The sequence below is a fragment of the Panicum hallii genome, chromosome 3 (assembly GCF_002211085.1).
Source record: "Panicum hallii strain FIL2 chromosome 3, PHallii_v3.1, whole genome shotgun sequence".
NCBI lineage: Eukaryota > Viridiplantae > Streptophyta > Magnoliopsida > Poales > Poaceae > Panicum > Panicum hallii.
Genome location: NC_038044.1, coordinates 49,415,120 through 49,426,674, shown reverse-complemented (window position 1 = coordinate 49,426,674; position 11,555 = coordinate 49,415,120). Strand labels below are relative to the sequence as shown.

At 44.3% G+C, this 11,555-nt stretch overlaps 1 protein-coding gene across 1 annotated transcript; it reads right to left on the bottom strand.

The window, feature by feature from the left end:
* Positions 1-688: 688 nt before the first annotated feature.
* LOC112885455 (protein STRICTOSIDINE SYNTHASE-LIKE 10-like) lies at positions 689-1,747 on the bottom strand. The gene has a single exon (XM_025951074.1). It carries the CDS (start codon positions 1,745-1,747, stop codon positions 689-691), a length of 1,059 nt encoding a protein of 352 aa, XP_025806859.1.
* Positions 1,748-11,555: the final 9,808 nt, after the last annotated feature.

The window sequence follows — 11,555 nt, the reverse complement described above, 5'->3', positions numbered from 1 at the left end:
ATGAAAGTTTTGGTGAATGATTGTGACGTTGTCGACAATAATGAAGGATTCTGCATGGATTTATTGATCAAATGTAGTCCAAACTGAACAAAAGAGTCCATCATTTAGAAGTCTCTAACCGATAATCCGATATAGATATATAACATGTCCAATTTAGAGTCCAGACTGGAAAAAGATCAAGCTTGGAAAATCAAGAGGCATGTTGTCCTGAGGACAATGCCATACTTTTTTTTGGACAAAAGATGCCCTAAATCTGATTTATGTTAAGGAAAACAAAAATCAGTACAGATCAAAAGATAGTGCCAAAAAAGAAAATTACAATCAAATTTGACAGAGTCCGCTTCTCCGCTGCATCAATTCCAGCCATGGTGGAACAGAGGACAAACCAAGTACCAAGAAAAATCTGAATGAACCCCTATGTTCATCGCACACCAAGAACACGTTCAATGAAACGATGCAACTTATTTAGAATCACACAAGTCCTAACAAAATCCATTATTCAAATACGCAAGACACAAATAAAAACAAGTTGTAGCTGCACTCAACTGACCCAAAATTCGCAACTAATCATACTTTGCAAACCTAACTAAATCTTGCCTAATGCTAATGCACATAGGATTTGTTCTTCAGAACTTGCAATTATCTAATGTTTACCTAAAAAACTAATTGTAGATTTATTTATAATTAACTAGCTAGCTAGGCCGACGTAGTTGAGTTCCACGGATCCCAGCCACAGCTTGCCGTCCTTCTCCGCGACGTCGCTAAGCGTGACGCCCTTGGGCGCCGTAATCACCTCGTGCTCGCCCCCCTTGGCGTCGACCCGGACGCCGACGAGGTGGTCGGGATCCGTCGCGTCGATCTTCTCCCGGTTGAGAGCGAACCAGTAGCCTCCCCTGGCGTCGCGCCTGATGTTGTCCGGGTAGCCCGGCAGGTCGGCGAGGAGCTCGTAATGTCCGGCCTTGGCCCCCTTGAGCCAGTACCTGAACGCCTGGCACGGCCCCGTGTGCGCCACCACGACGTGCGTGCGGTCAGCGCTCAGGGCGACGCCGTTGGGGTACGGCAGGCCGGCCTTGAGCACGGTGGCGCGCCGGGTCCGCGCGTCGTACCTGAGCAGCCGCCCGGTGGTGTCGCGGTGGATCATGATCTCCGTGTTGCGCGCGCGCGTGTAGACGGTGCTCGAGTCGGTGAAGTAGACGTCGCCGGTGGCCGGGTCGACGTCGACGCCGTTGACGAAGTTGAAGGGCACGCCGCCGGCCTCCGTCGCCAGCACCTCGGCCTCGCCGCCGCCAGGCCCGACCTTCATCAGGCCCAGGTACGCGTCGGCGATGTACAGGTCGCCGGTCTTGGGGTTGAATTGCAGGCCGAGCGGGCGGCCGCAGATGCTTTCCGCGCCGTCCGGCCGATCCGCGGACGCCGTGCACATGGGGGTGTTCTTGTAGTTGGGGCTGTACGCGAACGTCGTCCAGCCCTCGGGGCTGGCAGGATCCCACTTGAGGACGCGTCCGTCGGAGACGCCGGCGTAGGGGCCCTGACCCTGGCGGTCGAAGGCGAGGCTCTCGGGGCCGGTGACGCCGTGGGGCAGCCAGATGTGCTCAAAGCCGAGGCTCCGGGTGGTGGCGCCGCCGGGCTTCGGGACGTGGATGGTCCAGGGCGTCGGCTTGGCCTTGATCTGCTTGACGCGCGCGGCGCACGACGACAGAAGAAGGCCGACGACGAGGAGAAGGGACATGGCGTGGTTGCGCGACATCTCGACACCGAAGTTTTGTCGTCGGCTGGGGGGTTTGGTTTCAAGGGATAGATGGCATGTATATATATAGGTGCTTTCTTTCTTGGCCAGGGGACGTGAGGACGAGGCGGCTGTTGTATCGAATGCGGACACCGTTTGGTTGCGACCGGTGGTTGTCGTGTCTTGCGCTACCTCTCACGAAAGAGCCCAGTGCTCATAGGAACGGCAGGGATGGAGGGAAAAAAAGGAAAGGAAGTATTATTGGAGATATAATTGGGCTCGGATGGATTAAAAAGACTTCAGCATATGTGGACTGACTTGCGCCGTAGGTTTAGTTGCCTCTACCTTATTCATTCGCAAACAACTACACGTGGAGATGAAGTCTGATGTTTCAATTAGTTAATTAAAATGATAATAAATGACAAAAGAACAGCTGAAGGAAAAGAACAGCTGATTAAATATGTACTGAATGGGATAACACAAAGGAAAATTTGCAAATCATGTATAGCTCGTGAACAAGCGGGAGAGGTTAATAATAAAAACGCGACAAATCTGTAATGGCGGTTTTAGATTTTCTTCTTAACCTTACTTTTCGAGCCTTATGTCTTGCTCTTCTCTCATCTCTTGACGAATGGAATCGTCCCAACTACCCAGTCTAGGGCAATCCAAGATGCACTCACCCTGATAAGATTGTGAGCATTCCACTACTAAAATATGATTTGTAGCAACACTTTAAATTTTCTTAGGGGCGGATCAAAATATCACCCGTTCTTATGTACTGTAGCAACCGAGCCACCTTTGTAAATCCATTTGTAGGGGCGGCTCACCCCCCAGCCGTCCCTACAAATGGGCGCCATTTTCAGGGGCGGCTGGGGGTGAATCGCCCCTACAAATGAATTTACAGGGGCGGCTTACCCCCAACCCGCCCCTAAAAATATCTATAAAAATCCGAGCACCTTCTTCCTCCTCCCGACCCCCATTGTTTGCTCGGAAGAGGAGCTCCCCCAAGAGCCGTAAAAAAAGAAAACAGGAGGGGGGAGCTTTTCAACTTGATTTCCTTCGAGTTGGGGGTTCTAGAAGATAAGTTGACGCTAATTTCTTGTCATTTCTAAGCTCTTTTGTTAGATTTATGGTTCAAATGGAGCTCTCTTTGCCTCTAACTAGCTCTAAATCTCCATAGTGTAGATTAGCCATTTGAGACACCATTTGCCTCGAACTTTTGGATGACTTTGTACTATTTTAATAGGAGAACAAGATTATGTAATCATTTTGACTCGATGCATCATTCTTAAGTAAATAATGCTCTAGATCTATAGGGAGAGAGAGAAGAAGATTTGTTTTTTCTTCTATTTTTCAAAGATGCACGTTAGATTTTCCCCAACATTTAGTGGTAAAATGATATGTTGAGTTTTTTTATTATTTTTATTTAGTACAAGTTAAATTGATTTTTTCCCACACCTATGCATATATAGAACTATATATTTATATCAATTTAGGGCTCCATTTCTTTTGAAAAAAAGATTTGATTTTTTTTCTATATTTACATACATGCATGTTATATTTTTTCCTAATATTTAGTGGTACAATAATAGGTTGGAAATCAATTTTTTATTTAGTATTAGTTAATTTGACTTTTTCCAACACCTGTACATATATAGAAGTATATATTTATGTGAATTTAGGACTCTATTTCTTGCGAGAAAATAATTGATTTAACCTTTTTCTATCTTTTCAGATATGGATAGGACATGGATGTACAATGCAAAAAGGACGGACGTCTATTTCTGTGGAGAGCTTAAAAAATTCATTCAAGTTGCGAAGAACCACGCAAGAAATAAGAATACACAATTGATGCATTGCCCATGCAGTGCCTGCAAGAATTTGAGAGTATTCACCAATCCAACAACAATCAGATCGCATGTGATGGTGAGTGGTTTTGTTAAGGACTACAAGATGTGGAAGTATCATGGCGAGATGGATGCTCCTCCTCCGACGAATAATCCACTGGATGAAATCATACAAGATGAGGAGTTTGACAGAATGTTTCATTCTTATTTTGATGGTGGTGGAGATGATGATGGTGATGATGATGATGATGGGGTTGCTGATGATGATGGGGTTGGTGGATTCCAAGATGATGATGTTGATGATCCCATGGATGGTGATAGTAGTGACGATGAATTTGATGATGGTGATTTTCTCAGCTAGTTGTTGCGCCACACTAAAGCGGAGGTATTGGTTGTTAGTGCTAGGGGGTTAGCAAACTTCGAGATGATGAGAAAATCAGCAGAGAAAAATATATATGAGTGATCGAAGGGATGCCTGAAACACTGGTCCGTGCTTCGTTTCATACTTGAGCTCTTGACTGTGAAGTCTAAGCATGGTTGGTCAGATGATAGTTAAAATGATCTGCTGCGTCTATTGGCTTGGTTGCTTCCAAAGCCAAATAAAGTGCCAGCCAACACATACCCAGCAAAGAAGCTTGTGAGCCCGTTGACGATGGGTGTGGAAAGAATTCATGCATGTCCAAATCATTGTATTTTGTATCGGGGGATACTTTCAAAGACTTGAAGAAACACCCTATATGTTCTGCAAGTCGGTATGAAAATAATGCTGGTTACTATGGTGACGACAATCATGGTCCAACCGATGTGAATAAAAGGAACGTGGAGAAGAATAGTGTTGCCTCTGTTGAGCCAGATGACGCTACTTTAGGCATTCCTGAGAAGCAGAGAAGAATTCCCGCCATGGTTATGTGGTACCTCCCATTTTCCGATCGCCTGAGGCATTTCTTCTCGAACCCAAAGGATGCTGAACTGATGGAGATGGTGGGATTCAGATAAGTGTAAGAAGGGTGACGGAAAGCTCCAACATCCAGCTGATGCTCGACAGTGGAAGGAATTAGATGAGAAGTACTATCTGGAATTTGGGAATGATCCGAGAAATGTTCGGTTCGCGTTGAGTACGGATGGAATGAATCCGTTTGGTGAAAGAAGTAGCACCCACAGCACATGGCCAGTGATATTGACAATGTACAACCTGCCTATATGGTTGTGCCAGAAGAGGAAGTATCTTTTGCTATCCATCCTTATACAGGGCCCCAAGCATCCTGGCATTGATATAGATATTTTTCTTGAGCCTTTGATGCAAGAGATGGAAACTTTATAGAATGAGGGTATCAATATCTTTGATGGTTTTGCACCGTAGCCCTTTAATCTTAGAGCCATTATATTTGTCACCATCCATAATTACCAGGCATTGTTTGTCCTGTCAGAACAGATCAAAGGTAGGGCGAGATGCACGGTGTGCGTGGATGGCACCATATCATCTTTCCTTGAAGGTTCTCGAAAGATAGTTTACCTTGGGTACAGACGCTTCTTGTTGGAAGGATATAGGTACCAAAGTAAGAAGTTCTATAATGTTTTTGATGGCAGGCCTGAATTGCATTATGCTCCAGTACAACGAGACGGGCACTATGTTTTCAATATGGTCCGGACCATCCAGGTCATTTATGGGAAGAAAAAGGAAGATGGGAAGAAGAGAAAGAGAGATAAGGCACCCATCGATGGCGTACCATTCAAGAAGCAGTCCATCTTCTACAAGTACTTGCCGTATCACGCGGATCTTGAGGTCTGCCATGCAATCGATGGTATGCACCTAAAGAAGAATTTGTTTAGTATCACAATTGGGTTCCTCCTGGAAACATCAGCCAAAATAAAGGATACCCTGAAATCCCATCAGGACTTGGTAGCCATGAAGATAAGACAAGATCTTCACCCTACGGATAAAGGAAATGGCCGATATGAACTTCACCCAGCTAGCTACAACTTGACACGTGATGAGAAGAAGGCAATGTGCGAGAGCTTAAGAGGGATCAGAGTCCCGTGTCATTTCACGTCCAACATAAGAAAACTAGTATCAATGAAAGATCTATCATTATGCGGCTATAACTGTCATGATTCTCATGTGTTGCTGATGGTGTTCCTCCTGATTGCAATCAGAGCGATCAAGCCAGTATATGTAAAGATGGTAATCACTCAGTTGTGTTATTTCTTCAATAGGATTTCACGAAAGGTGATCGACGAAGATGAGTTGCAGGATCTCCAAAAATTTATTGGGGAGACTATGGCGCAGCTCGAGATGTGCTTTTCTCCGGAGGTTTTTTGATATAACCGAACACCTAATGATTCACATGGTCGATCAAATACGGGCACTTGGTCCACTTTACCTACATGAAATATGGATGTATGAGTGTTTTATGTCCATCCTCAATCGGTACGTACTGAATCGTGCTCATCCTGAGGGGTCCATGATAGAGGGATACAGTACTAAGGAAGTCATTGAGTCTTGCCTAGGTTACCTAAAGGATAACGTGTCACTTGGTTTGCCTATTCCACGATTTTTGGCGAGGTTGGAAGGTGTGGGCACAGTTGGGAGGAAAATCTTCATCGACAAAGATTTCAAAGGTGTGCAACAAGCCCATCATAGCATGTTGCAGCACCTCACGATAATGACTCCTTTAGTCAATGAACACTTGAGCATGATTCATGCAGAAAGTAATGGCTGCTCGGATGATTGGATCATGAGAGAGCACAAACGTCGGCTGACTGCATGGTTGAAGGATGTGGATCTACTACATGGGAGACCGTGGAGGAGCAAATGATCAAAAGATTGGCAGCTGGTCCATTTAGCTAGATCACATCATGGCAAGGGTATGATATTAATGGATATCTATTTACTGCCACCAAGGACAAGAAAACCATGTCTCAGAATAGTGGTGTTCGTATTGAGGCCTTAGACGAGAGAACAGGGCAAAGTACAACATATTTCTGTGTCCTAGATGATATATAGGACGTGCAGTATGGTTCCAATATACAAATCCCGGTCTTTCGGTGTCATTGGGTCAAAAATCCAAAAGGTGTTGAGGTGGACGGCTATGGGCTCACGATTGTTGACCTCAACAATGATGGTTATAAAGATGACCCATGGGTACTTGCCTCACAGGTTGCACAGGTACTCTATGTAGCTGATCCTGCAAAGAAGACAAAACACGTCGTTGTCCTTGGAAAAAAGGTATCATAGGAGTTGATGGTATCGACGATGTGGAAGAATATAATCAGTATGATAAGATGAACCTCTTCACGGACGTACCACAAAAGATGAGGATTATAGAAGCAAGCATAAGAAAAGACGACAAGCCATGGGCACGCAAAGATGGCGAATCGAGAATTGTTACCGCTTGAACATTGGTGTTTCAACACTTTTATTTATTACATACACTACAATTGGATTTCTGATATTTTTCTTATGTTCTACATATCAAAATATTCTTATGGTAAAAATTTCACATTTTTTAGAAGTGTTTTGCTATTTTTTGAAATAAATGGATTTATTTTGAAATAAATTGGAAAAGGATTTGTAGGGGCGGGTGGGGGCGTCAACCGCCCCTACAAATTGGTTTTTAGGGGTGGGCCGGGGTGCCACCCGCCCCTTAAAATCGATTTGTAGGGGTGGGTGGTGGCATCACCCGCCCCTACAAATCCTTTTCCAATTTCAACCAAAAATTCACTTAATTCAAAAGAAATAGCAAAATATATGGAAAAAACTCAAATTTGCACTATAAATATAATGTGTAGTATAGAACTAGTAAAAAATACGACAAACATGTTTCAATACATATAATGATTGAGAGTGTTCAAAATACAAAGAGAGTTTTGAGTGCTATGAGATAGTATGTTGTGGAGGTGCACATTGTGGTCTCGATACTTTAAACCATTATATACAACAAAATAGTTATTTGATATTTTTATTAAGTTCTACATGTCACATAATGCTTATAGTAAAAATTTTAAGTTTTTCAATATGTTTTGCTATGATTTGTGTATTAAATGAAATTTCAGTGGAAATTGGAAAAGAATTTGTAGGGGCGGGTGGGGGCGTCAACCGGCCCTGCAAATCGGTTTTTAAGGGCGGGCCGGGGCGCCACCTGTCCCTAAAGGGGCGGGTGACACCTCGGCCCACCCCTACAAATCCTTTTCCTATAAAGACTGTGACTTAGAAAAAAATTTCAGATCTTGGGCGAGTGCCCGAGCAGATGCCGTTTGGCTGCCAAAAATTTCCGCCGCCACCAGTGCGCACGTCTTCTCCACCGCCGCCCGCTCCCGGCCACCCCTCCACGCGCGGCCTCAAGCTCCCCTCCGCGCGGCACCTCCCCTCCCCGCGCCTCCTCCCCGCGAGCTGTGGCGCCATTCGTCACGCATTTGCCCAGCCCTTTGCCAGCGACGGGCATCCATCAGGTATGCCCTTCCCTTCTCTCTCCTCTTCCGGATCTGGCCACCTGCGGCGGTGGCCGGTGACTGGCGGCGATGAAAAATGGCACCGGCGACCTAGGTTTGCAGGTTGGGGGAAGGAGAAAGAAGAGGGAGGGAAGGAGGCGAGCTGGGTCGGCTTCGACCCAGCCGTGGGCCGCTGCCTGGGGGAGGGGAGCGGGTGGCGTGGCAAAATCGCCTCCGAGTCGCCTGGGGGGCAGGGGTGGGGGTGTTTAAATATTGTCATTTTTTTAGGAATCGATATATATTTCCTACAAATTATTGGAATCTAAACAAACATAAGTATCTGATGGCATGTATGTTTGTGTATATGAAATTTTATGTAAAGAAAGGACATCGGTACAATTTACAATGGTGAAATTTTGGTTAACAATATACATATAATAATATCGCATCCCGAGCCAAGATAATTGAATATTTTGAAACTATTTTTCAATATGAATATACTAACACCTATCCTATATTGTCAGTTGATGTTATTTTTTATATATTGTGGTAGCCAAAGTTTAAGAACTTTGACAGACAAGAAATCTCAACATAACGTGTATTTTAAACTGGAGGGACTACATATGTAGTCAAGTATTAACTCTGGTACCATTATGGCAGGTCTTTGATAGGTTCGTGTTCACTCTTTGGGTCATACATTGGATATGTGTCCTAAAGCCAAACTAACTAGTGTGGACCTGCTAATGGTTTAAGGTTTTAAAATCCTGATGACCATAAGCATTATTGAAGGCTCATTAGTGATGTCTATACAAGAATATGTGGAGGAGGTCATTCTAATCACTTCTAGGGACACCGCCTCGCCAAATATCGGCCAGGAAACGTTAGGGCCAACTGACCTTGCTGCTAGGCCTATCGGTAGCCATCGATACTCACAAGAACACCATCACTCAAATTCAGTAGCCACGTCTGCTCGCTGAGGATTGGCAAATGTACAGTTAAACCAACCATCCAAATTATGAGCTTCTACATCATTTGCTTCATGTGAAATATATTGAATTATTGAGAATGTGAATTAGCAAAAAATGTGAAGGTGAATGTCAAATTTGACTGAGAATGTGAATTACCAAAAAATGTGAATGTTTCTATTGCAATATAGTTAGTTCTTATTTTTATTTATTTAATTTTATACTCTAATGATGTATTGAAAATAAACTGAAGAGTGTCAAACTGAACAGTTAGTAAATGCGAATTCATCTGATTAGTGAGTGTAATAGTAGCCCTCAATTCGATTATAGGAAGGACTCTGCTTTATCCCCACTCTTTCTCTCTCTCTCTCTCTCTCTCTCTCTTTCCTAAGAGACAAATACATAGAGTGAGTGAGAGACAAATACATAGAGTGAGAGACAAATACATAGAGAGAGTGATAATGTAGACATCGCAGAGTCCTTTTTATAAGAAAGTATAACGTCTGTCTATGAACTTTCATATTCAGGTGAACACATAAAATCATAAAATTTTTGTACCTCAATTATTTAGTTGCTTGGGAGCTAGAGAAATTTATTGTTAGATCCTTGACTGCCGTAGCAGAAAGATTAAATGGATTTACTGTTTACTTATGTCGTCTTAGCAGTACGAGTAAAAGCATCCAGGTAGTACCACACTGTTTGATAGTTTATACATGCATGCTAGTAAGGACTAGGGCGCTTGATGCAATACTGTTTATGTAATGAGTTCTTTGATGGAAGGTTCCAGTGGCATATGTTATGAGTTACCTATTTAAATTGGTGATAATTAGTGTTGAGCAAATGGTGGAGACATATAGAGAGAGTGATAATGTTGACATTGTGGAGCAAATGTTGACCTCTAATCAGTGCTGAGCAAATTTTGACCTCTAATGATGTATATATTTGTAAGAAATTTCTCTCTCTCATTTTGTTGTGAATTGAAATATTTATTAAAATATATCTTCGATGGCTATGTAGCCTAGAAGTCGTAGATGGATCCTCCGTCATCATCTTCCCCATGAAGGGATGATGCCGCACCACAATATGAGCTTGAAAAAATTGCATCCAGATGGATTGGGACAACAAGCACGACAACGGTGACCAATCTGGGGACAAGGAGTCCGACGACGTCGGTGTCGAATCTAGGGACGAGCAGGGCCCTAGGATTGGATAAGGTGCTTGGGTAGGAAACAAGTGGCATGATCCAATTGATCCACACCCTGTTTCGGCAAGAGAAAGACGGTTAGGGGAGGCGTTCGATCCGGATTATGAACCGGAAGCACGTGAGGTAAGAAATACATGATTAATTACAACGAAGCAGACTGTACGAGTAATGACCTGTATGACATGTATTATCTATGTAGGCAGCTCCAATAGGAAGGAGTAAGTGCTGATGCCAACCCCCTAGCCCAACAGAGGAAGAAAATGAAAGCTCGGGTCCCGATCCTGCAAGTACAACCTCTGACAGCCAAAACAAAAGGAAACGGGGTCAGCGAGGAAGAAACCAATACCTCGAAGGACAATGGACTATCAATGCAATTAGCATGGCAGGAGAGCCCATAGATCCTCTGCAGGTTGTAGCAAAGTTTCAGAATGCTATCGGTGCTATAATCAGAAAAAAGATGGTTTTGGATCCAATGATCCCAAATTGGCCCCTGTTTCCTGAGGGGAGGAAAGAAGCGATGTGGCAATTGTTGAGCAGAACTTTTATTCTGCCTAGAGGAACTAGAGAACAAGTAAAGCATTATGCTATGAAGATGTTGGGTGAAACTTTCAGCCGGTGGAAGAGCGAACTGAATACCTGGTATGTCTAGAAGGGTCGAACGCCACCATTGACAGATTACGAATACATTACACCGCACAATGGGAAGAGTTTGTTTGACAGAATACCACTGAAGAAGCTCTAGCTCTAAGCCAGAAGAAAGTGAACTAGCAAAGAGCGACATACATAGAGTCCACCTTGGGCCAAGTGGGTACCAAAGGAAGGTTGAGAAGTGGCGGCGTGAAAGAGAGGCGGCAATAGCTACCGGGCAGCCCGACCCTTATGAAAGCTTGGACGAATGTGGATGGTGGTGGCTTGAAGCAAGGAAGCCAAAGATAGTTGAAGGGAAACCAAGATTTGATTGACCCGAGACTGAAGCGGTGGCCGAAAAAATGTTACAACTTGCCGAGCTTTAGAAAAAAGGTCAGTTCAAACCCCATAGGGAGAAGGATGTGCTCAGTACAGCCATTGGGTCCAAAGAGCATGGAGGCCATGTGAGAGGCCTATCCTCTAAGTTGAGCATCAAGGATGGGTTTGAGAAGGACCGGGCTAGGTATAGGAGCCATGACAGCTATAAAGAAGAAATCATGGCGGCAGCAGAAAATGCAATGCAAGCAAAGTTCAAGGATTTGTTCATGGCAACACTTGCAGAGTAGCAGTAGTCGGGGCTACTTATGTTCAACCCATCGCAAGAGGTGGGGCAGCAACAGATGGTGGTCATGCAACCTGTGGTACTTGGCCAAGCGAGTCCGGCATGTGCACAGAGTAGTGCTGCCTCGACCACAACT

What these genes read in the sequence shown, in the direction of transcription:
- LOC112885455 (XM_025951074.1), bottom strand. Translation starts at nt 1,747, where the DNA reads ATGTCGCGCAACCACGCCATGTCCCTTCTCCTCGTCGTCGGCCTTCTT.